Source organism: Anoplophora glabripennis, unplaced genomic scaffold (assembly GCF_000390285.2).
Source record: "Anoplophora glabripennis isolate ALB-LARVAE unplaced genomic scaffold, Agla_2.0 scaffold256, whole genome shotgun sequence".
NCBI classification, from domain to species: Eukaryota; Metazoa; Arthropoda; class Insecta; order Coleoptera; family Cerambycidae; genus Anoplophora; species Anoplophora glabripennis.
The window spans coordinates 150,688-178,657 of record NW_019416358.1 but is presented as its reverse complement, the minus strand read 5'-3'; the positions used below and the strand labels follow the sequence as shown (position 1 = coordinate 178,657).

Genomic DNA, 27,970 nt, shown 5'->3' with positions numbered 1-27,970 from the left:
CTGTATAAAAATTGATTATGTCATTCGATAGACGACAAAATGCTGACATGAGAAAGTGTTCTTCTTTTTTTAATATCACCTCAAAGAAGGCTGAAATAAAACAAAAACGGATTTCCAAAATTCGTTCTTTTTTATTATTTCGAAAACTAATCATGTTAGCCTTGATTTTTTAGAGGCATAATGTTGGACCCCTGATTATGCAACTTTACCCCCATTTAAGCTACTTCGTATCTGTTACTGTTTGCGAGATCCTTGTAGTGAGAAGCGTATTGGTAACAGCCTGTATGTATGCACAAATGCTTTCTAAGAGCGCTACAGCGTTTAGTAGGCTTTGACAACAATTGAGGGTTTATATTGAAGTTTGGCAGTCTTTGACATGTCAATTTATTAACTCAAATTTTATGTGCGTTTATGCGTAGACTGTCAATGTGTTTGTTAACGGGTATTATGATGGTATTACGCACGCTGCAGCAGCTGAGTACGCCCGCAGATTTCTTCTAAGGAGATGGCCCCACAGATAATTATTTTCCAATAGTTTTCAATGTCTAAGAGCAACAGAATCAGCCTCATTGCAATCGCGAGCAGACAGTATTTCCCTACTCCTTCAAAGTGATAAAACACAAAATATCTTACATCACTTTGACGAAATGCCTTCCAATGGCACGTGGAGATGTTTTTTACAATTAGTCTCTGACCAAGACTTTGAAAGCAATTGGCCATCACGCATACAGTTCAGAATTTGCTGCCTGAAGACTTGCCACGAAAAAGAGAATGGTTCTTGGGGCAAATAAGAAATGATGCTTTTTACTCTCGTTGGGGTGATTTGGACTGACCAGGCAATTTTATCCGTGCTGGTATTTTTAATCAGCATTATGCTCATATCTGGATGGGATTATACGACAACTCACTCATTGGTCCGTATTTTCTGCCTCCACGGCTAAATGGTCCTGCTTTTCTTCGTTTCTTGGAAAATGATTTTGAAACAGTCTTAGATGACATGCCTCTAGTTAATGGAGCAAACAGAGGTTAGTTAGAAGGATATCCTGCTCTACCAGTCAGACGATGGCTGCACCACAATTATTTTCCGGAAAGACAGATTGGTAGCGGTCAAAACTGCTCCCTTGGTCTGTGCGCTCTCCGAATTTGAACCCCTTAGATTTTTTTGTATGGGGTACAACGAAGAGTCATGTCATGTCCATTAACGACGAAGCTATACTCTCCGGGAAAAGATTGTTCAAGCAGCCCAAGAAATCACACCATCAGAGTCACAATCTGTCGTCCGTAGATGCAAACATTGCATTGAAAATGATGGCGGCCGTTTTGAGCCGGTTTTATTATTATTTTTTTAATTAGCTGCTGTTCGACGACACATTTTCTTCTCTTCCATTTTCATTTTTTTTTTCTAATAAAGTAATTGTTGTTGCTGCTTTTTTTTATTAGTGTTTCCCAAAAACAGTTTGTAATTGAGATTAAAGTTAGTTTCACAGAACCCCTATAAGTACACCACTGATTAATAATTCTGAAAAATTTTAACTTTGAAACAACCACTTGCTTCAGTTTAATTTTTGCACCCAAATTCTACATTTACGTTAAATGGTTTTAGAAACTGTTCTTAGTAAACATTTTCGGATACATGTTTATGTAAACTTTTTTTGCTTAAAATAAAATTTCCTATGCAGGGTTTACGTATGGCGGTTTAACCCTGAATCACTCAATATAAATCTTTAACAAAATTTTCAGAAGACGAATGTTAAATATTTACAGTAAGAATCTAGATTAATTGTAGCTTCAGAAAAAAAAGCGTTTTTTTTGTACAAAATATAATATCAAAACATAACCTAAATTTCATGTGTTACTAGGTTCAAAACCCTTGTTCTCATAGCTCATTTTATCTTGCAGTTTATTTCTTTCTACATGTAGTTCCACCCCCTGATTTAGGGGTTCACTCTCGATGGCCCATGGTTGAATTTCACCAGATGCGAAAAGGCCATATATTACTGCCCCAACAAGATAAATTCCTGCTGAGATGTAGAAGACTATCCTCCAGTCGTCAGCGCTCTTCTATAACAAAATTGGCAATGATTTGTATCAAATCTAGATCAAATGTACTTATTTGTACTTTTTTTTTGTCTAATTTGGTATCTACGCACCTCAGCCTAAAATATTTACATAATTCAAAATTTATTTAGTGACAAGTAATTGACGAGATCAAATTATGGTTAAAGATGGAAATCTTGGAAAGATCTAGGTCAGCTTCAAACAACCTTTCAGTTAACATTTTTTGAAAGATATGTTTGCGAAATTGATAAAACTGTACTTACTTTATCGGTTACGATATATCCAGTCAAAATTGGACTTATTATGCCTGGTAGAGTGGCGAAAGTATTGCTGAGTCCAAGTAATACGCTAGCATGTTTAGGAGCTATGTCCAAATGGTTTACACTAGAACAAATTATTAATATTTTCAGATCATAACAAATTTGATGTGTGTCTTCTCAAACTGATCAAGCAATTATAAGAAATTGAAGATAAATGTGAAATGAGAATGTCACTTTGACGGTTAGTTTCATGCACAAGAGAACTGTTAGAACAAGTTCTCTTGTGTATAGCTAGTTTTACTCAAATCTAAGGACTGGACTCACGCATTATTAAAAATTTTAAGCAATCATTAGGACACTGGATGTGCTAAGAAAATAATATTGTAAATAAACTGCTGTAATCGCCATTGTAGTCTTAAAAGTTTGAATTAAAGTATCAAGACTCGATGGTGCAGATGAACATGCAGAATACACGAAAATAATATGAATTTGTGTAGAAATAATTCACCGATTGATGTATTGTAAAAAAAGCGAAGGAAACTTTGATCCTTTTCCATTTTTCAGAAAGGAGAAAGCTTATAAAACCACTGTGTGAGGAATATTCCATTAGTCATTAGATAGCAAATGATCAACTATTTGTTAGCTACCGCAATGGAAAATGTTCTGTTAATGTTCAGTCTATAGGCATTCGTACCTATAGGAAACTACCAAGTAAAATTGCTAGATATCTACACTTATCAACTGCAACCATGTTTGCAAATTCAGGAGAAGGATGTGTTAAAGATAAACAGGCATGATTATGGAAGTCATTAGTGGCAGGAGCAGGACCTTACGTAGAATTATCAGTTTAAAACAAAACTATAATATCAAATCAAATATTGAACAGTGAGTCAGNACACTAGCATGTTTAGGAGCTATGTCCAAATGGTTTACACTGGAACAAATTAGTAATATTTTCAGATCATAACAAATTTGATGTGTGTCTTCTTAAACTGAGCAAGCAATTACAAGAAATTGAAGATAAATGTGAAATGAGAATGTCACTTTGACGGCTAGTTTCATGCACAAGAGAACTGTTAGAACAAGTTCTCTTGTATATAGCTAGTTTTACTCAAATCTAAGGACTGGACTCACGTATTATTAAAAATTTTAAGCAATCATTAGGACACAAATAATATTGTGAATAAACTGCTGTAATCGCCATTGTAGCCTTAAAAGTTTGAATTAAAGTATCAAGACTCGATGGCGCAGATGAACATGCAGAATACACGAAAATAATATGAATTTGTGTAGAAATAATTCACCGATTGATGTATTGTAAAAAAAGCGAAGGAAACTTTGATCCTTTTCCATTTTTCAGAAAGGAGAAAGCTTATAAAACCACTGTGTGAGGAATATTCCATTAGTCATTAGATAGCAAATGATCAACTATTTGTTAGCTACCGCAATGGAAAATGTTCTGTTAATGTTCAGTCTATAGGCATTCGTACCTATAGGAAACTACCAAGTAAAATTGCTAGATATCTACACTTATCAACTGCAACCATGTTTGCAAATTCAGGAGAAGGATGTGTTAAAGATAAACAGGCATGATTATGGAAGTCATTAGTGGCAGGAGCAGGACCTTACGTAGAATTATCAGTTTAAAACAAAACTATAATATCAAATCAAATATTGAACAGTGAGTCAGTTAAGGAAGCAAGCTCAAATAATGCCATTGCCGCTGCTGATAAATTGTTCTATGAGTTCCCTACTATTGAAAATTATGTTAATTACGAAGTAGATGAATACATGTTCCATAATCTTGAGGATGCTCTTTACAAAAAAAAAGTGTTTCATACGTAAACTTCCAATTTCTCAAGTGTGCTTTCAGAATATAAAAGAGTCTTAGGTAGGTACCTACATAATCTAATGTAAAAAGATCATTGGGGTTATCTAATACTTCTTCAGAAAAAGTTCAAGATTCTGTAACAAAAGCCGGGACTTGTAGTAATTTATTTGTTAGTTCTGGGAACGGATGGGCCAAAGAGTAAAATATTTCAGTCAACACTAATTTATCGGAAAGTTAATGGCTCTCAAGTAGGTACGGTGTCGCCCTTCGCAGAAATTTAGCAATATTTTTTGAACAAGTTCACTTAGTGTCGGGGCCATGTGACAGTCACCTGTTGCGTTCGGGAGGCACCAGCGTAGTTTGGGCCAGAACAAAGAAACCCATATTTGTAATAACGCACGAAATGCATTCCAAAGAAAACTTAGGAATTCCAAGAATAAGTTGTTAGAATGTTGTGAGGAAAAGAAAGTAAAATAGCAGGTTTTTAGACGGATTTTCCAAGCTATTAAGAATATATTAAATGAGATGGCTAATCCGTCCCGTATTGCTATGCGGAGTCAGAAGAGGAAGGTATAGGGTTATTTGTAAGCCTAGTTACAGAATCATGTATATAAATGTAAGTCCAGTCAATTAGGTAATTATTAACATGGCATAGTTATGCCAAAGCGTCCCGACAATCAGGGTTCCCGCCGATAAGAAACTTCTGGGCCGTCGAAGCAAAGTGTCGAATTCGGGAAAGACCTACGAAAAAAAGTCCGTTCTTCCTTGGGTTTCACATTGAGCAGTCTACTTAGTTTTAGAGTCTCGGCTTAATTTAATAATGTAAAGTCATTCTAAATTTTGCTATGGAGCGTGCATTCCCTGAATCTCGGTACGCTGTCGTGTGTTAATAAATTAATTAATAATGTTTTTCAAGCCGTTGCACAGTGGGGCAGAATTCCAAAAATCTTGCCAGAAGTCAAAAAATAAAGTTTCTACTTCGGTAATTTTTACTGTTGGGATAGTTAGAGTAATATCCTATGTCTCAGAATCCATTACTATTAGGGTCTAATCCCCTATAATTGCTTCTTAAATCACTACAAAAGCGACCGCTGCTCGAGCAACACCTGGCTAGCGTATAGGAACAGAAGTAATAGTTGTGTTTAAGTGGTTATAACATTTCGTAGAGTTCATCGATTTATCTCTAACAAAATGCAATCAACTCATAAAAGTACGTAGATTATGATTATGTAGGTTAAAATACTAAATATTTTTTTTATAAAAAATAGTAATTGGCTACCAAACTTACGTGAATTTTACGTTATAAAATGAAAAATAATTTAGTTTTCAAGAAAAAAGTTTAACTGCCTATAACTTTTTGTATAGGTTTTTGTAAAATCTAGAGTAAAATGGATTTTGCCTTCTCTGGACGATGTAAGACATGGGAAGATTGCAGATAAAGAAGAAATTCATTCAACGTCAGAAGATTCGACGGATGCTACAAATGAAGATTTTTCATCTGATGATGATTCGTTTCTTTTATGAAAAAACTGGAATTTTATATTACAACTTTGGCACAGGATTCAAATAAATTATTCCCGATACTTATGTAACGAAATATATGAATAGAATATGTCAATTGTCATTTTTACATCTTCTTCATGCTTGATAAATGTGACATGATTGTAATTAATAATTGTTGTTTAAAAAGAATATTGAAATTATATATTTTTTTGAAATAATTATTGTAAATAAACAATTTTTAAAGAACTGTGCAAAACCGTACTTATCTTATCAACTTCCACGTCACCTGCTACATGGGTGTTGTATAACAATGAAAAAGTAATATTAACGGTCGATAGAAGGAAGCACAAAAAACAAGCACTTGGGTAGGAAATTCTGGAAGGAAGCCTAAATAGTTAGTTGAAGATAGGCAGTTGAAGTGAGAACAGCGCGGAGTGAAAAGCAAGACGATCAGTGTAGTGTGAAAAATATAGAAGTGGAAAATTAAGTGTTTAACCGGTATTTGTTAGCAGGTAATATTCTTTAAGTACTTTGTTGTTAATTGTTCTATGTAATTTTGTGATTGTGATGGTTATAGATGTTTCATGATAATAATTCTTTGTATGTTTAGCTTCCATTGCTTTATGCTCTAGGGCATATATTTTTCTAAGGTAAAATTATTATAGTTATTATTAACGATTGCTCATTATTTATTTCATGTTAAAATATATATATATATATTGTGTGGGCGCCCAGACATTACAATAACGACTTCTTTGTTTCACATCTAACTGGTTTTTGTTATGATTACGTTGTTCGAAAAACCTAGATGTTTCATGATAATAATTCTGTATATGTTTAGCCTTCATTGTCTTACGCTCAGGGGCGTGTATTTTCCTAATATAAAATTGTCACAATTATTATTAAAGATTGCTCATTATTTATTACATGTTAAAATATGTATATTGTCGTGACTGCCCAGATATAGCAATAGCAACTTCTTTGTTTCACATTTAACTTGTTTTATCATGATTAGGTTGTTCTTTGATTTCTTGTGCTCACTTTATGTCATACGTCTATACGAGCCTTGTTGAGTTTACTAACATTTTCGCCCGTGCGGAACGAATCTGGATTAAGCTCGATTGCCTCCCGTATGGGACTCCAGTGTTATGAAGGATCTTCCGAAATCTCAACTATAGCTGGATTGCCTCCCGTATGGGACTCCAGTACCTTCCGGCTCTGCCGGCTAACTAACACCAAACCTCTTCAGTTTTACTTGGAAGTGTGTATGACTAATATGAGGTAACAGATGACATTTAGTGACACATTAAATGAGACAGGTCTTATTTATCATTAGCAAAGGTTCTTAATTTATGCCTTTGGTTAGTGGTTGTTTTTGTATTTATATTTGGGTGGTAAGAGCAACGATCGTGGGTTTCTCTGCCATGCTCTTTCCCCGCAGGAGCTCTAGGTGAGCCTGGCACTCTCCTTTTATGTTTAATGGTTGTTAATGTTTTTGTTGTTCTTTCTATTTGTCACATGTTTAATTTGAATTGTATGTAAATAAAGGTTAGGTGTATTTACTCTGCTTTTGTTTTATATAATTAAACCATACATCCCCTCTACAAAGTTAGTAGCCAGCGCCTTCCGGTCAATTAAAAATGGATACACACAATGTAGGTAATCCTTATGACGATCACATATTTTTGGCCACAACTACGTTTACTTATTTTTTTGTCGGACCTAGGGTTGTTATACTACAGAACTATTTTTTATTTGCTTTATTTATTATGTTTACCATATCATAGCCATGTTGTTTTTCATAATCCTTTAATTCTTGATCTACGACTCGGGAAATACCTATTTAAAAAATATTTCTACTTCTGGTAGGGCTATATTAAATCCTCCACATTGAAATTTGTAATTCTGACTCCAAATTCGTTATCAGCGACAGAAAATTGTTATCTCAGTAACTCAGCTTCCATATTGGTGCTCATATATACCAGAACTGTCCTAACTTATCATGATCAGACTGTTAGAACATTTGCAATGGCAACTTTACAGATGATAATGAAACAATTAAATGGGTTTAAAGCTGTTGCATCGAAAATCTTTTTTGTAGAATATTTTGAATAATTACTCTTTGGTTTTACTATTTTCTTCTAGAAGTTTCAATTGATCATATATCTGATCAAAAAATACTTTCAGTAAATTCACATACATACACTAAAACAGTACTCTTCCGGTTATCTTACCTGAATCCAGCCCATGCGAAGGCACCAAGTCCCACAGCTAGGGTCACGCACAAGGTGGTTCCAACGGGTGAAAGCCAAAAAGCGGCGCTGAGCATGAACACCGTTTGGCCTAGGAATCCCCCACAGTTGAAAACCCTTCTTACTTGAGTTGTGGTTAGGTATCCCTTCACTCGACACCAGTCGGCCAACTGACCGGAAAACTGAAGCATAATGGACATGACAAGGTATGGAAGTGCGCTCATGAACCCTGTCTTCTCCAAGTCGAACTCCAGGACGTCTAAAAATGTGTTTCCGGTGAGCACAAATTAGATTCGATAGGGGTGGAGGTTAGGATAGTAGAACAAATCTAAAAAATCCTCACAATCGAAAGAAATAATAGGTACTTCTAAAGGCATTCTTTCGGGGCAGTCATCCGTGAAAACATAGTGAATTGAAACTAAATTAGCTTATACAGAATGTCTGTTAAAAAACGGTCCAAATTTTACCACTAGATTTTACGATGAAAATTGATGGAGGTGGTTCATATAAGAATTTGTCGATATATACAGGGTGCCCCATTTTTTTGTAGTAGGACTTTAACAGGCGATAGAGAATCGTATTTTAAGTAGAAAAGTTTATATCAATATAAGTCTGCAAAAGCTTCGATACGGACCTACAGGGTGTACAAAAGTGAAGAATTTTTTTATTTTTTCTTTCTAGCGCCTACAGTTTTTGAGATATTTTGTTCAAATTTTGGGGTATAGTTATTTATTGGGGTTTACTTGGATGCCAAATCATTGTGAAAGTCTACCCCGTGATCATTTTTTCAAGGTCGCGGCCCCTTTTCCACCCCCATTTTTTTTTGTGGTGCGCCACTGACCGTGTCCGTTAAAGGAAATCGTTTCCCAGTTCTGTTCAGAAACTTTTTTATCCCTTGTATTTTTTTCGTGTCTGCACCCATTGTTAAAGAAAAAATTGAAAAACTAATATCTGTAATAGGTCAATTTAATGAGACTATTCTAAAATGCTACAGACTAAAAGCGTTAAATACATCAACAGGTAATTTTAGCTAATAAACTAACTATGACTAATGCTGAGTTCATTCATAAAGGGAGGTAATAACTAAAAATGGATAATTTAAGAATTATAAAAAAAAAGGAATTGAAATTTAGGAAATTGTGCAAATGATGAAACTCCTGACGTTGAGTTTAATGGACAGATTTTCTAAATCTAATTTTTAGTATTTTTTACCAACTCAGCGTAATAATTTAAAGCAACTGTTCGAAATGGGTACCATTTTGTTCGACGCACAATTCACACCTTCGCCTAATAGATTGTTGTGCTGCGGCAATAAAATTACCGTTTCTCATTTCATCGCAGGCATTTTGGATCCGGTCAATAAGCTCTTCTCTTGTATGCACAGGAACCATATAAACTTTATCTTTTACATAACCCCAGACGAAAAAATCCAATGGTGTTAGATCGGGGGAACGTGGAGGCCAAGAAATCGGCCCTCCACGTCCTATCCACCTTTGTGGGAAATTATAATCCAACCACCCCCTTACATTTCGATGAAAGTGGGCGGGACAACCGTCAAGTTGAAACCAAGCATTTAATCTCAAATTCAATGGAACTTCTTCCCACATATTTCCATGTTCAGTTATTAAAAACTCCAAAAAATTATCACCATTTACGCGTTGTGGCAAGAAATAAGGCCCAAACAGATAATTACTAAAAACTCCTATCCAAACATTAACACTGAATTCTACTTGAAAGTTTCTCGGACGAATTGCGTGCGGATTTTCATGTGCCCACACATGCTGGTTGTGGAAATTGACGACACCCTGGCGAGTAAAACACGACTCGTCGGTCCACAATATGTGACTTAAAAAATGTTCATTCTGTTCGATGGAATTCAAAACCCACCTGCAAAACACCAATCTTCTTTCTTCGTCGCCTTCATGCAAACCTTGCACAGGTTGCAAATGGTAAGGACGTCTGTGATCTTTTTTTAGAACTCGAAGAACTTTGTTCTTTGATATGCGAAGGACGCGAGAAACTCTTCGACTACTTGTGGTTGGATCCCTATTGAACTCACGAAGAATTTGGTTGTTGATTCTTTCTTGCCGGATATTAATTCTGTTTTGCCTTTCGTCGGGTCTTGCAGTTCTAAGACCGTGAGTGCTAAATTGTCGATGAATGTTAATAAAAACTGAATAATGCGGTTGACGTCTATGCGGAAATCTTCTCCTGTACTCTCTAACTGCTTCTGCCGAGTTCCCGTCTGCAAATCCGTAACAGAAATGGATGTCTGCTTGTTCTTGATTTGTGAATAAAAAAGGCATTTTAATATCAGGAATAACGAACGCTATTATCACCACTTTAACACCTCGTTTTCAGTGCCCACCTAATTTTATTTCTTACAACAATTGCAATTTGGAGGATGATCTGTCAAAATGAACTGTAAACAAAGTGTGTTTCTAAGTTACAGACACAGCCTACTGTGGCATTTTAGAATAGTCTCATTAAATTGACCTATTACAGATATTAGTTTTTCAATTTTTTCTTTAAAAATGAGTGCAGATACGAAAAAAATACAAGGGATAAAAAAGTTTCTAAACAGAACTGGGAAACGATTTCCTTTAACGGACACGGTCAGTGGCGCACCACAAAAAAATTTGGGGGTGGAAAAGGGGCCGCGACCTTGAAAAAATGATCACGCGGTAGACTTTCACAATGATTTGGCATACCTATCCAAGTAAACCCCAATAAATAACTAAACCCCAAAATTTGAACAAAATATCTCAAAAACTGTAGGCGCTAGAAAGAAAAAATTAAAAAATTCTTCACTTTTGTACGCCCTGTAGGTCCGTATCGAAGCTTTTGCGGACTTATATTGATATAAACTTTTCTACTTAAAATACGATTCTCTATCGCCTGTTAAAGTCCTACTACAAAAAAGTGGGCCACCCTGTATATGTTGAAGTTAAAAAAATAAATTTAGTTTTAGTCAAACAATTTTCGTTCTGTGCTGCACAATGCAATATTTATCATTGGTTATGAATGTCATTCTATATTAAAACTTTCTCAAAAAAAAAATGTTACCCAAAATCATAGCTATTAACTAATGTTTTATTGTATTTATATTGACATAAAATTTTGTTTATCATATCATATTTGAACAAAACACTTAGAATTACAATCATATAAGGGTCGATCTGTAATGATAGGGAAGATGTGGAGATATTACCACTTATCCCATGATTAGATGTAAACCATTACAGTCCTATATCATTGTAACCCTAAAACATATTCAAATATTAAACAATGTTTTTTAGTTTGAAAATTAAGTTTTAGTTATAACTCCTTTTAAAGAAACTCTGTGCAAATTTAATATTATCACATAATGCTTATAGTTCATAGTTACAATTTTCTTGTTTAGTCTTTTTTTCTAACTTAAAAACCAGAAAGTTAGAGAGCTACGACAGTTACAACTAATAATAATGTATAGTGCTAATTGAAAATCAATTTTTGTTTAAATTTTATGAATTGAAATATGGCAATTTTTTTTATTTTATTCAGATAGAGGCGTACCATTTATTTAAAAAAGTACCCTGCTGTATTTCCAATTCTATTAAAATTATAAATATAGGTCCGTAATATTACAAAACAACTAATTTTACTTTTTTAACTTTAGCACATTATGTTTAATTTTTATAAGAAAAATTTCATGGTAGTGGTGAAATTTGACCCATTCTAGTCCATCTTACAACTTCATTAAGTTGTTTAAACCATTTTAAGCCAAAACTTTAAGACTCTAAATTCACTGGCCTTCGAAATACAGGGTGTTGAAATTTAAACAAAATGTCAATTTATTTAATTTCCCTTGAAGATGTTGATGAAACACGGTGATTATATAATAATTATAATCACTGAATTGGTATAGGGTTTATCAACCAGTAGCAGAAAAAAGGTAAAATTGAGAACACCAAAATAATCTCAACTGCAGTTTTTTGGAAACTTGATAAATGTATCTAATTCTTATATAAAGTTAGTAACATAATAGAGCATTTTTATGGTTATATCGTGTTTAAAATTGTATTTCTAACAATAAGTTACTAAACAAATGTCACCTTTTCTGTGAATCATATATTTTTAGGTTAAATTATTTTTTTATTGAAATGTTGTGGTTTCTATATAAAAATAATAATAATTTCAATAAAGCAGGCGACACTTTTCCTCTCAGTAATAATAATAGAAATTAACTATCTAATTTGCAAAATACGCAATGGTATCGATATTCTGAGGTTTTTAATGACAATATTCTCGTAACTTGAGATGAGAGTTTTTGCTTTTAATTAATTAGGCCTTTAGCTCTAGTTTCACCGATCAACGTCAACAATCTTCAGAGGTATAATAATATCTAATATAAGTATAATATAAGTAATATCTACTTATTTGAATAACGAAATCAAGAGGATCTAGACCCGTTAGTTCGTTTTTTATTTTTATGTATGACTACGACTAAAAAAAAATTCATTCGGAACTGTCTATAGGTATACTTACGTAGTTTATTTGAAAAAAAAAATGTTTGTTTGCGGGGTTACAACGTTGCACGTAAAGATGTAGAAAAATAAAAACTAATGAATAATATAATAGATATCCGATTATTAAAAACAAATTTAAAATTATTGCTAATTAAATAACTATATCTACAAACACATTTGAATTGCTGTGAGAATAATTAGGAGTTTTTTTGTGAGAAGCTTATTATCTTATTTGTATAAAAAAGGCGCATACAATTTTCAAATTATTGCTGTAATCATAATACATGGTATAGATAACGAGCTTCAAAACCTTGAAGATAACAATCACATAATTTGTGGATTCAAATTGGATTAATTCATAAAATTAATATGTTTTTTTCAAATCATTCAATTTTCAAACCACAATACATATTGGTATAGGTAATGAGTTTTACAATTTGTAACCTTGAAGATAAAAATCATATAATTTCTGGAATTACAACAATTTTTTTTGTAGCCATATCTCTCCATTAGCGACATTGACTTAAATAAAATTATTAAAAATTTTAAATACCTATGTAATTATTCCTATTTTACACAATTGCGTAATTTATTTTTGTATAAAATCGCCTTGAGATCAAGTTAGCGCCACCACCTCAACAGTGTTTTCTCAGAAACGAAAAAAATTTTGACAAATATTTATTTGAACTGTATACCTTGTATAATATATGAATTATTCAAATGAAATATTATTATGTAAGCCGCTTTCATTTCAACATATGTAGTGTGCAATATTCTTAAGTTATGTTAAATTGATATTCTTGGAGAATTTTAATAAAAATGAGAAAATTAAAATGCTGCAAATAGAAAAATTAACATCTATTATCTTATACACCGTGTTTCAATAAAATAAGTCGAAATGGTAACATATTTAATTTGTTGTTAGTAATTTTCAGCTGGTACTCAATATGATTACAGTAGAGCCCCGATTATCCGAAAGCCGGTCATCCGAAACGTCGGTTAACCGAAAGCGCTTCAGTCGGTAAATTCGAAATTCGCGCCAACCCGACGTTCCATTTTCACCTATACACCTAACCTCAATTTGTGTCACTGATATCAGTGTTGTTTTTAACTGTCGTGCTGTTGATTGTTGTGCTGAGTGACTTCTAGTAATGTCGGTAAAATGTAAACGTGTTGTGCTTAGTCTTTCTGACAAGCTCAAAATTGTAGAAACGAGTCTCAAAACTTAAGCAAACATGTTCGATTTTTTCTTTTAGGTTAATTTTGTACAGTACTGTTTTTTTATCACATCTAAGTCAATGGACCAAAAAAGTTTAAGTATGTGCAATCCCTACTTTAGGCTATATGTTTGTTTTATACTGTAAATATGTAATACTCTAGTGTGTCATTAAAAATTATTACGGTGTGATGTATTTCCTGTTCAATAAACGTGTTTTCTTTGTATCCCACCCATCCCACTACCCTAACAAAGAAGTAGACGTTTTTCCAGAAATGTCCGAACACCCTCTGAACCAATTATTTCGGATAATCGGCGCTCTACTGTAAATTATTAGTAAAAATGTTTGGCAGTTTTCCTACTTGTCTGTCTAGGTACGATCTGTAAACTTTTAATTTTTAATTGCAGAAATGTAGTATTATTTATGTGGAAATTTCATTTCAGGAGAACACTTACGCTTCATAAAAGTAGGCAACTGAGTCAGTTGCGTGTAAAATCCCCAGTTTTCACTAAAATGCGACACTGTGATGGCCCACACTGGCATGGAAGTTAAAACCGCCCTCCATGGCATTTTTGCAGTCTTGTTTTTGTCGCTGTTACTGAGAGTTTCATGTATATATGCTAGTTCTTCTGGACTAATTCTAGAATCTTGATCTGGTGTATCAGCTACCACGATTATCCACACCAGAAACCATAATAGACCCAGGCCACCTAAAATAAAGGAAGATAATTATTTCCATTTAACAGAAAAAATGCATTGCTTAATTAATACTTTAACCTAATTTACTACAAAGCGTTTTTTCGAAATTAACATTAGCAGTTTAAACAGAGATAAGCAATCTTTATCAGCGTGTTAAAATACCCGTATAACCATGATTCTTCCAAACTGAAACGAAAATTTGCAGTTTAACTTATGTCTGCAGAAAGGGAAAAAATGTTTCAAATAATTATTTTGCTTTTAAATAATATATTATAACAATAAATATCACTGCTTAATACTAAATTAAATATACAATGAACTAATAATTAAATTAAAAAATAATAAGTTGATAGTAATTTAATATTTATTAAATTAACTGAATAATATTGCTTTTTCCCTTCGTATAATAGTGAATTAATATGCAAATATTCTTTGCAACCTAGGAAATAATAAAATTTCTGTAAGCTTGCACAAAAAATTATAGTTAGGCATATTTTAGGAGCCCGATAAAAAATTTCATATCAGTTTTTTTTCTGTTTGAACTGCCAATATTAATTTTTTAAAAAAGGGCTCCATTGAAATACTACAGTGGAGGCCTTTGGAGAAATTCTAACACAAAATTACCAAATTTCTCCTCAAGTGGCCATTTGACAAAAACTCAAATTAATCGGATTACTTTTGACAAAATTACATAGGCGTCTCCGAAAAAAGTAGGACACGTTGTATATGAATAAGGAGTAATAAAAATTTGCTAGAGAATTTTACAATTCACTTTATACGACAAACTTGTATAAAAAGATAAAGAAAGAAATTATAGCTATGTAAATCTTAATTTAGACTTCCCAAGTAGTATTTAAGTATTTTATATTTTAACTATTATTGCAGTGAGGTATATTTTAAATCTTAAATAACTCATATTCTACGCTCAGTTTGTTTTCTTCAATTTTTTAATTATATCAAACGTTAAAATCTATTAACTCAAGATAAAAATAATCTATAGAAAAAATAATTTCTGACTTAAGTACAAATATCATTTTTGGCACAAATTTTTATAGAAATATTATATCAGTTTAATATAAACACTAATCCATTCGATTATATTATTTTTTCTTTCAAGGATTACCAGCATTGGTTCACCGATTACAATACATTACAAACCTTACCGAAAAAATAGAAAATACTGGGCCATCCAAAGGAATTGGCTAAATATGAACTTAGGGGCATCGCAATCACGGTACCGATGAAAGATCCAGAGAACGCTATAGTTGCCAATCGGCTTCTTTCTAATGGTGGGGCCCATTTGGACCAAACGCCATGTATACTTGGAAATGTAACACCCTGTACAGAATAATGTAATATTATTATTTACAAGACAGTCAGGTTTTACAGAGTTTTCACAATCGACAGAACGCATTCATTCGAGCTTCGTTTTCAAGAGACATCATAAGTATAACTCACGATCAGTAACAAACAAATAATGACTGATGAAGTAACCAAATGAAACTATAAATAATCATAATACACCAGGAAAATTAGCGAAAATAAAAGAGAAACTCGAAAAAGTCCTATCCGCTAGATTATTGTAAAATTGTCTAAAGGAATATAATACAAGACATCTCTCGTCTCGTGAGTCAAAAACTTTTATTAGCTAACTTTTCTATTTAAACAAATAAGTGAGGAAAACAGTTTTTTCACTTTGCAGGGAAAACCATCAATTTTAGCGAAAAGTGACTCACAGACAGCTTATAGGGAGTAAAATTATCTACAAAATGAGACTTGTTAAATTAAAATCGGTTAATAAACAAAAAAGTTATTGCAAAAAAACAAGAAAAGTGCCCATTTTTTAATTTGTTTATAACTATCGCATTTATTGTTAAAATTTTATAAAACCTATGACAAGTTGAGGGTTTTGTCATACTTTAAAAGTGTGCCAAAAGTGGGCGCTGTAGGTGCAATAGTTTTCGCACAATTCTATTTGTTTATAGCGGAGGCTCCAAAAGTTATGAACTTTAAGCCTCTGTACAGGCGTTAATTTTCAATCAAACATGATTCTGAAAGCGTCATTGTAGTCTTAAAGACGCAATTAAGCGACCTATTAAAAAATATCACCGCTTTTTTGACATTAACATTCTCAAATTGTGCATTAAAAAACCGTGCGTTTTTCGCTTATAAACAATTTGAATAACATTGTTGCTATTTATGCTATCTCACCGAAAATAGATGCAATGGATAGCTGGCAAAAAAATACAGTTTTAAAATAAAAAAAGTACCCTCTACGACCATCAGGAGCCAAGATAAAATTTTTTTTAAAAAAAATTGTGGCGCAATTGTTTATAAATATTAAGACTTGAATTTTTCGCAAAATAAAGTTTACGACGTAAACTACGATTTCCCGTGAATTGCATTGAAAAATGTGGAAAATTAACGACTCACGAGCCCTTTAAAGAGAAGATACTCGCTAAGTAAACTGTCCGGCGGCCGGCGCGGCGGCGTGGTGGTGGGGGAAGCTCGTCCAAGCGGTTGCGCGGGCGAGAAAAATTAAATCCAAAGTTCAAATATGTGCGCGCTGTAAATTTTGCAATATCTCGGCTTCTATTCATCGTAGAAACTAATTTTTTTTAAAACTGGGGTAGCTCGACGAAAAAATAACAATGGGCATATTTACGAATTTGTAGAATAGCCCTGAACCCCAGAAAAAATGCATCTTTTATAATTAATTTTTTTAATTTACAAAAATGTCACAAAAATTATTGTTAAACGAAATATTAATTAAAATTTCAATTTCGGAATTATTTTACTATTATTAAATAAATAAATGAAGCTATCGTTCATTTAAAAAGTTTTTTTTACATATTAAGGCAAAGTAAACTTGTTTTTTCAATATCTTGTTAGCTATTTAATTACGATTTAAATGTAAAATTAAAGTAAAAATTCATAAATTATTTTCAAATTATTATTTATTTATTTGCTTGATCTATAAAGAAACCTTTCAATTTTACCACCAGTGGTATGCATGCATATAAGAAATAATACCTACCTCCATTTAAAAATGACCTTTCTATTCCATGAATTTTATTTCCAAAAAAAAAATTGGTCAAAAGTTATTTATGAAAATGTGGATATAACTAGAAATATATCAAATCTCCATATCTAACGTACTAAATACTAAAAGTGAAAGAACGAAATCACGAAAAACAGATAAATAAAGAAGCAAAACCAAACAACACTCGAAAACTAGTAGCTACCTACTATCGAAATAAATGAAATAGACCCCTGAGTTTGGAAACCGATATTAAGAAAAGGTAGGGGCAAATAAATTTGAAATTTGGACCATATATAGCCTCATTATTACTCTATTGTGTGCTAAAATTTCAGCTAGTTTCGTTATTCCATTTTTTAGTTATTTATGAAAATGTTGAAAAAATCACGGTTTTCTGCCTACAAAATTGCCTACAAATAACTCGTCGTAATATTTTTGTTAATTGATTAAAAAATTCCAAATTTTTAGTGACGATAAGTCGAACTATTGTCTTTAGTACTGTGAAGGACATTTGTCTCAAAAGCTCTTCTTTTTTTTATTTTTAAGCAAAACAGAAGCGAGAGCCATCTCCGTAAATATTACATTCTTTAAACAAAGAAAAAAAACTGACACAGGTAGTAAATAATTGTAAACAACAATGTAAAAATATTTGTTAAAGTAATACAGTTATGAAGACTATACTGTTTTTAAGAATATCATATTTATAACTGTATTATTTTAACAAATTTTTTCAGATTATTATTGTTTACAGTTATTTACTACCTGTCAGTTTTTTTTTAAAAGAAAGAACGCAATATTTACGGAGATAGCACTTTGCTTTTGCTTAAAAATAAAATCTTTTGAGACAAATGACCTTCACAGTACTAAAGACAATAGTTCGATTTATCGTCAGTCAAAATTTGGAATTTTTTATCAATTAACAAAAAAATTACGACGAGTTAAAGTGAGAGGTTTCAGTTTTGTAGGTAGAAAACCGTGATTTTTTTAACATTTTCATTAATTAATTAAAAAATGGGATAATGCAACAAACTGAAATTTTAGTACACACTAGAGTAATAGTAATCAATGCCTTATTTTGAACTGAACAAAGATGCTTGCTATGAACTATTTCTAGTTTCTTTTTCCATTAGTTAATTTATACAGGGTGTCCCACCAGGAATCGCCACTATCGATATCTCGGAAAGTTCTGATCTGATAAGTCTGAAAATTTGGCAACCTGGTATAGGTAGTAGGGCCAACACAGCTAAAGTAATTAGAACTTTATTGCACTTCCGGTTATACCGGAAGCCGAAATTAACTTTGCAAGGGTGTGTGAAGGTACTAGTAACTCTTCAGGAGCGTTATATCAAGCGGATTTTTGGTACCTATAAAGGGCATAGGTAACACTAAATTAAGGTATACCAAGAAATTAAAAATTTAATACTAGATGTCTAATTTTTGGTGTTATATTTTGATAAATTCAAACAGCTATAACTTTGCTAAATTAAATGGAACACCTTGTATTCTGTCGCATGCAGATTGAAATTTCCTTTCAAGCCATATAAGCATTGTTAGGGTTGCTGTTACTACTTTTAGATATATTTTCAATTTTCTATTTTTTGGACAGTTTTTCTCGTATCAAACATGTTATCAAATTGGCTATGACCAGAAACACTCTAAAAACATTTAAAATAACTTGATATTTGTCAAGCTAGCTGTCAAATTATTATGTATGTAACAGTTTCTGCCGAAGATTTAAATGAAAAGAACTGCGGATCGTTTAAATAGGTGGTGTTCCATTTAAAATAAGAAAGATAATGCCGATTTCCGGTATAACCAGAAGCGCCATAAAGGTCTAAATATTTTAGCTGTGTTATCCCGACTGCCTTTGCTTGTTTACCAGATTTTCGGACTTATTGGATCAGTCCTTTCCGAGATATAGATGGTGGTGACTCCTGGTGGAATACCCTGTATACTCCATGGTTTACATGAAAAATTTTCTTGGAAATTCGTAGTATTTACTTAATAAATCAGAGCTGTTCATATTTATATTTTATATCATAGGATTCTTATATTTTTTTACTGTTAAAAAAAGGAACTCAATTAATTTTGAATAATCTATACTTAAAAAATAAAACGTTCTATGTTCATACGATTTTTTTTAGAACGACGCCTTTTACTTACTTTTAAAGTTTTTCTACAAAAACTTGACCCGCCCTATTAAGCTATTTAAAACTTTATTAAGCTATTTTTATTTGTCAGTTTTTTTTTAATCAATAGATAGTAACTATATGAGTGCAGATATGGTTTATTATTATGGTGATCTTTCAATTATTTATAGCAACATTACTATTAGAACCGTTAAAAATATAATAAAAGGTCATGTAAATATGCCTACTGATATTTATCACATAATTTATTTAATATCTTGATAACGATTCGAATAAAAAGAAATATTATGCAAAACATATAACAATTACTTCTCAGGGCAAAACCATGAGAAAGAGGTCGCTAACAAACAAATAGTTACACTGTATATTGGAAGAAAACTCAGCTATATAGGTTTTTTATAAGAAAAAACTATGAAACATGAAAATAGAATAAAATAACATATTTATAATTTGAAAATAAAAAACTTCTGTTCACTTACCTCAAATATACCTTCTATAATCCTCACTCCCAGTAAAAGGTAGACGTTTGTTTTAACAAGCCAAGGAGTTACTAGTGTCAATGCTGCTGTAATAGCAATTCCTCCACCGAAAATTTTCACTCCCCCAAAGTGTAACGCCAAGTATCCACCGATTAGTTGCGTCGTAATGTAGCCGTAGAAAAACGAACTTAGGATATAGCCCTGCAAGACGCTGTCCCAATCAAATTCACGTTCCTAAAGTATGTACATTATAAATTAGAATAGTAATATCTACAGTTTTTTTAAAACATGTTAGACTACTTATGCATGGAATATTTTCACCACCATTGGAGTAATGAAATGGATAGAAAATGTTGCCAATTGATTTAAGATTTAATTAATTTATTTAAGGTCTTTTTAATATTGTTGATTAATTGGTTATATTTCAATTGGTAACATTAAAATTTAAAAAAATGTTATAACGAAGTGTATAAAAGTTGAGATACGATTGTTTATTGCAATTTTCGCGAAATAGAAAAGACTGTTGATATGAAAAATTTGGCCTTTTGTGACTTGCACTATAAGATGCTCTATTCCCAACTAACGAAGACAGTGACAAATACTACTATCAAAGTCACTGAATACTTTATCAAGAATAACCCGAATAATATTTTTATATAAGAAAAAGCTCAGTTACCACTTGCATGTACGCTAGTGTATAACCAAAAAACTATTGATTACTGTAATCGATAATCTAAACATCTGTACCATCTTCTAATCAATATTGAAACGAAATTTTTTCAAATGACTAACGACTTCTTCAAGAGCAATAAAATAAAATAAATTTTCAGTTTAGTAAACTCTGATATATACCAATAACATCATATTTAACACATTAAAATCTACAACAAACTGAGTTTAAATCTTATGCTGGCTTTTCAGATTTATTTTATGCAGTATTATTTTATTTTATTCTTTTACTTAGTAAAGTAGGAAGTAAAATTTCCTTTATCCTACACTTACAAGAACAACAGTGCCATTGGATAAAGTCACGTTCTTCAGTTCTGTCATGGCAACTATAGCAATACTTAAATTCACTCTTAGGGAATATACATTGAAGAATCCGCCAAATGCAAGAACAGATACCACGTATCTTCTCTTCTTCCAAAACATCCATCCCACACTTTTGTTCCTAAAAAATTGAATAATAGGTATTAATTGCTGGATAAAACACTAAACTCCAATGCTAATAGTATTTTACATTTAACATGTTCAGCATTTGCTTAGTACTTAGCATGATTACGTCTTATGGATTGTGAGGGAAGTTAATATTCATATAGTGCTGATTAGCTTTGGTTATATACTTAGATTGTTATATAACTATGCTAATACATATATCTCTTCATTACAATTTAGGAGCAGATTTGGAAAATGTCCTCAGAGATTTCTGTCTTACTGTTGCCTATGTATTCCTTTTTTTTAAATACTTTCCAATGGTTATTTTCTTTATATTTAACAAGAGATAAATATTATTGGTATAAGAGTTTAGAATCCAAGAATAAGAAGGATATTTCATTATAGTTATTTATAAAATACATAATAAAAAAACTTTTTCACATACAATATCGTGTTACCAGGTACATTTTTGTGACGTCAAATCCGTGACTTCTTGAATACAAATAATATCTTTATCATCTAACTTATTTAAACATCAGTTAAGACATTTTTAAGAGGTACATTGATGATATTAGGAGTAGCATAGTTTTGTGGACAACAAAATGTTACTCTTAAGAATCCTTTATCAAACAGCATTTTATCTCTTTAAACTTTAAGTCGGATAATTTTTTTTTCTACATCTGCTATGTGACAGTTCTAAATTGGCAACTTCCCAAAGATGACCATTAGCATTTTTTCCGCATTGAGTAACATTACTGTTTATTTTCCATTTTCACACTGCATTTTAAATTTGTTTTTAATGCTCTTTTATCTTTATGAACATAAGTAGGCGTTAGTAATGATTTAATCCTATTTAAGAATTTTATTGGAGTAATATAATAAAAGGGATTAAACAGTAAAAGAAAAATCTGTGGTAATCCATCTAATAATCTTGTACTAACAACAATAACAGTGATAATGATTTTATCACACATTTCTCCCTAGAATTTTGAGCTTCAATTGTTACGATTCGAATAAAAATATGAATGCCCGCGAAACACTAGTTAATTTATAAAACAATATTAATTAAATAAATCACATAATGAGACCAAATGTCTAATTATATTATTGTTATTAATAAAAATACAACGCATGTCCACAAAGTAAGAGTACTGAGACTCTGGTGCTCTGTGGTTTTTGTTTTCGACAAAGTTGGTAACACTACATTCAAGGCCAAAGGATTTGTCTCAGTCAGTTGAGAGCCGTTGTTGCAGTGGCCTGTTGAAATGTGTGCCGCTCACAGCCCTGACTTGGAACCTCCTGATTTTCATCTTTTCTCTTCTCTGAAGATATTTAAGGATCCATAAAATGTCGTGAATGGGCCGAGAGGCGACGGGAGATCTTTTTGTCGAAGGTACCAGAAAACTCATCCCTTAGCTCATAAAGTCCTTGAGGTTGAAGGCGAGTACGTCGAAAAATAGTGGTTGACGTACTGTTCTGAATATGTAAATTTATCATAAATATACTGCCGTTTCGATTTTTAAAATATTGAGAACTCTTACTTTGTGGATATGCCTCGTACATATCTGACATATTAAAATTATTGAATAATGTAATCATGGAGACTAGATAGTGTAGTACTAGATAGTACTAGACTAGATGTGTAGTCTCCATGAATGTAATCTTTAAAAAAACGTCTTTTATTCCTGAACGTCACCTTTAATAGAGGCCGACGTAAATATAACCTCGATGAATAGAATATCAACATTTTTTGAGTTTTGAGGATTGCTTTTTCAATAGGCCCCCTTCAAAATGGAAATAATAAATATTAATAGAACAAAATTATACAAATATATCAAAAACATAAAACTTTTAGAAAAAATGGCATCTTGAAACGTCAATGTCGAAAGTGTTGACATGACAATATGATTGTCTAAATTAACGTTAATTGTTTTTTTATCTAGCCCAACCACTTGTTACTACATTTTTTTAAATTCAATAAAATTATCTAAAAAACTTTTCGAATTAAGTCAAACGTTTTTGATAACAAAAATCTAGGTAGGTATGCAATAGATATCCACTTTCATAATAAGATATAAGACAATAATATTTAGATATTATGCTATATCATTTTTCTCTTAGATAATTATTATTTACTAGCTGTTACTGTAGCTGTAGCCCGCTGAGTAGTTGTTTCCCGCTATATCATCAGTTAGTAGCTTTGTCTATAAGGTTGGATATCATTTGGATACCTAAGTTTTTAAAGGGAACAAAGAACATGGTTCAACTTCAGTTAATCAATAAACGGGCTAATAATAAAATATATATTTTCTAATATTAAATCATACCTTTTAAGCAGTAAAGTATACCTAGTGTATCTAGGTATACTTTATTGCTAAAACTATAAAACAAATTCAATTCAATTCCTCTACAAACTTCTGCATTTCACATTTTAACAAATCGATTTCATAATTTTAGATGATACATATGCTTTAATTTAACTATTTCTATGTTTTTATAAATGCAATTTTATTATTGTTATACATTATTATATCATTGCAAGTACATTATTTGACACTTAGTCACTTCCAGGCATAACTCTTTTGTGTATGATTTCTACACTACACTTAAATAGAAGCTAATTACAATGATTTTGAATTTAGCATGGCCTGTATTCAAATCTAGAAGATTTATGTAGTTTATTACAAAGTTTATAATACATATTTTGATTAATAAAAAATTACGTTAAACATTACTAAGATACAACACAACAATACAGTTTCTATTGTTTAGGTATTTTGTGAGTTTATAATAATGAAAAACATAGTTCAATATTGATTTATAATCATCTAATAGATGTTTTAATTACAATATCTAATAAAGTCAATTTTGTTAAATTGCAACAATTTTTACAACAGCAAAATAAATTTAGTAGTTCTGAATGCCATTGTGTGTGAGGGACTTAATTTAATTGTTAGATATAGACATTGCATGTTTAAATAGTTTTGTCGTTGGCACACACTTTTTTATTTTGAAAATATTTTTTTATCCTTGATAATATTTTTGTACAGGGTCTTCAAATGTTAAATTTCATTGCAACTTCGTTGTTTTAAGGATTTAGAAATTCACTAAATTTTACTGTTAATTTTTTCTCTCAAAAAGGATTAATTGGACATCGCAGCTCTACTTTTTCTTATGGAACATCGTGTATATATTTATTTTTACATATTCTGTTTTCTTAATGTTGAATAAGGTTATATCTAACATGTCTTCATTTTTCTTTGATTATACTGGAAATTGTTATAATGTACGAGTACATCCATAAAATATCGTTTTTCTTCGTCTTTCCTAAATGTGTATTTCAACTGAAGACTTCCGTATGAAGCAAAGGGGATAAATTTTCTTGCGATTTAAAAATACTTAAATATAATAAACAATAATTGAATGTTGTCTTTCAAATATATAAACGAAACTTTTGATTTTTTAATTGAACACTCTATATATTTGTCACTTCCCTAAGTACAGAGATCATATTATAGATTTGCTAAGTACTCGTATTTTGGTTTATTTAGCGACCCTCCACAATGGATAAAGTCAACATTGCCGTAAAACCAGGGCAACTATGCACAAATATTTAAATATTTATTTTATTATGAAAAAAAATCTATATTACGAATGGTGCTTTATAACCCCATTATGTTGTAAACAATTTTTTGAAATGGTTTTTTTAAGAATTCACAAAAATTCCTAATTTGATCTTCATGTAGTTCCTTCTATGGGGAGTTTCTGAAAGACAAAGTAAATAAATATATAAACTTGCTTGAAGTACATGTCCTTTGTATAGAACAGGGCGAAAGTATTATAATACAGTAGCAACCCGCCCCGGCTTCGCACGGGCAAATGTAAAATAGCCAATGTTACTCCGAGGAGATATAGCTTTCGGTAAAATTGGTTGAATAGTTTTTGAGTTAAATCGTAACAAACAAAAAATCAATCATCTTTCATCTAATGCGACCCTAATATTAATTTTAAAATAATTCACGATATATCTATATACCTAAAGACAACAAACGAACTCAAAACTAAAAATGCAAAACCTTTAAATTTAAAACCATATAGGTAACTACCAACAATGTAAAAACAAAACGAATTAAATTAAAGTACCTATATTCAGCACTATCAATGTTAATTAATAAGTAAGTAGTTAGGTATCTAACTACCTAAGTTTTAAATGATTCACAATAAGAAAAAAACAAACAAATTATTAAAACTCAATGAAATAAAAGTATGTTTGCAAGTATCTATGTATGTTCCGACTACCTAAAGACAACAAACACAAAACAAAAATGTGACCATAAAATATCGAACGCAATTATAACTTTCCAACAACACCCAGAAAGAAAACACAGTCGTCAGTCGTCACCTTCATTCGCTCCAAGTCAGTTTATTAAAGGATCACGCGGCTTATTAGCTAAACAGTAGGCAAGACGGTGCGGGGGGAGGATCGGCGATCGCATCAAGCGAAGCAAGGCGCTTGAATTTTATTCTCGCGTCCGTAATTGTTTTGCGATTACTCCTAAGATATTCATTTAAATCATATGGTGTAAAAGAGTAAAATAATGTGCATGAAATGCTTAAAGTCTCTAACTTATTTAAAATGATAAGGATTAATACCGTATTTGTGTAAATAGCTTTTACATTACCGCTTTATAATTGCCAATTTTTTAAAGTATTAAAATGGATATAGGTAGTATGTTATCTTTAACATATAGACATATGCCATCGCGGACTTTTCTGTAGGCATATATAAAATACACAATTCCACCATACATTGATACAGTACATAAACTTTCGGACCCCCCCCCACCCCCGGCTCAAGCCAGCCAACTAACGTATTTAAATTCCCGGCTCAAGCCAGCCAACTAGCGTATTTAAATTGATAAGGATTAATACCGTATTTGTGTAAATCGCTTTCTATTTACCGCTTTATAATTGCCCATTTTATAAAGTATTCAAATGGATATAGTATGTTATCCTTGAGAGATAGACATATGCCATCGCGGACTTTTCTGTAGACCTATATAAGATACACAATTCCACCATACATTATTTTGTTATATCTCAAAGTGTTTAGGCAGCACAGTCGCGGCGGAGGACTCGGAGAAGATAGAGAAGAAAAATGTACAAAATAATTTAAACCGTTTATTTTCACCTGGACGTATTGTATGGATAAGGGATGCCCAATGGGTGGACTTGTGGTTAATGAAAACTTATCAATATGAATGTTTTATAACAATGTTGATGAATAGATTTTGTTCTAAAGACATTCATTGAAGTCAATCTATATCCACAGCAACCAGTCATAAGATGTCCATAGGACGAATGTGCGCTATTTCCTCTTTAGAGGAATTTTATATAATTTTGCCTAATTTTTATAAAATTTATAAATAAAGTCTGCGACTTTCAGTAGCACACCATGTTATAATTTAAAAATACATACGTATACTTCTTATTTATTTATTCATACTAACTAACAGCCTTGGGCTTCACCTTAACAGTAAAATATCAAAAGTTGATTGAGAAAGCAATATGTCTCAGTGAAAAATGAAATACATTTGTTTTAAAATTTTTAGAGAATTTTGTTTTTAGCTTTGGTAGGAAAACACCATTTATATTTGTTTATTCTGTTCAGTTATTAAATAAATTTAGTGCATTTTGGAATAACTATCCCCAGGATATCTTGAATTAAAATTCTATTATCTGTACAATATTTAAAAAATTAAATATCTAGGCATATGAAAGAAATAATTTAATAATTTCTAGACAACTCACAGAACTAGTGAAATTGTATGATTTGTTATTACAAATATTTGAAATAGATTTTATTCACTTTTTGAGGAAAATAATGGGGATATTTACAAAGACATTCCTGCTAGTTTTTACTTCACTCTTCACTCTTCACTCTTTGGGGTTAACAGAACGCCAAAACAACAGTTTATTTTGATTAGAATGATAAATAAAAAAATTCACAGGAATGTAAGTAAATATTTATAGAAATCATTAGTTTCATATTTCCTATAGAACTAAGTAGTTCAATTCACCTTCACATTCACATTTCTGAATTAAAAAAATGTACAACGCGTCTAATAGGAACTTGTTTACTACCTTTCATTTTCATCGCCTGGTTTTTTGTCACTATCCTCCGAATGGACCATATCGCTGGTCCGTATACTAAGTATTTGGCAAAATTTCGCTTTACCATGTACCGCAAAAATCACTTTCGAATATTAGAGTGGTCCGGCAACGACTGTTCACTTAGTATTGGTGCTGGTTGTTCGTTGCGTTTAATATCTCTGCCTTCCATAATAATGGCAAGGTGATAAAGCAAACTACCTACTGAGAAATTGCTCACACGTACTTAGTGATTTTATTGTTCGTTTTTGCGATGTTCTTAGATTTGTTCCTACTTTATGAATTAAATTTGATTTTAAACTAACCTTGAAGAATTATGCTAAATATTCTATACCTAGGTGAATGTAACATATCAGAAATCTTATACCTACCGTATCTACTCACCTAGATTAACAATTTATATCTATAGGTATTTGTATGTTAAAAGCATATAGGTATTAAATAAAAATAATTATTTTATTTATATAAATGCAGTGACTGTATCTAATTTCTAGTTATATACATTACTTATTATTTGAACATGCTGTAAATATTTCTGTCCCCTAAATATATAGGAATATTCACTACAATCAACTATAATTTTCACAATCATTATAATAGTAGAAATCTTTATGTATTGAGTTAATGCGATTGATTCTGAACGACAG

The 27,970-nt window shown here is 31.6% G+C and overlaps 1 protein-coding gene across 1 annotated transcript; it reads right to left on the bottom strand.

The window, feature by feature from the left end:
* Positions 1–215: 215 nt before the first annotated feature.
* LOC108907970 (sialin) lies at positions 216–27,514 on the bottom strand. The gene is made up of 8 exons (XM_023454246.1): positions 27,297–27,514; positions 21,000–21,168; positions 19,998–20,231; positions 15,492–15,666; positions 14,085–14,339; positions 7,887–8,163; positions 2,322–2,442; positions 216–2,061 (listed from the first exon to the last, which is right to left on the bottom strand). The coding sequence occupies exons 1-8, from the start codon at positions 27,344–27,346 to the stop codon at positions 1,846–1,848; spliced, it is 1,497 nt and encodes a 498-aa protein (XP_023310014.1). The 5' UTR covers positions 27,347–27,514; the 3' UTR covers positions 216–1,845.
* Positions 27,515–27,970: the final 456 nt, after the last annotated feature.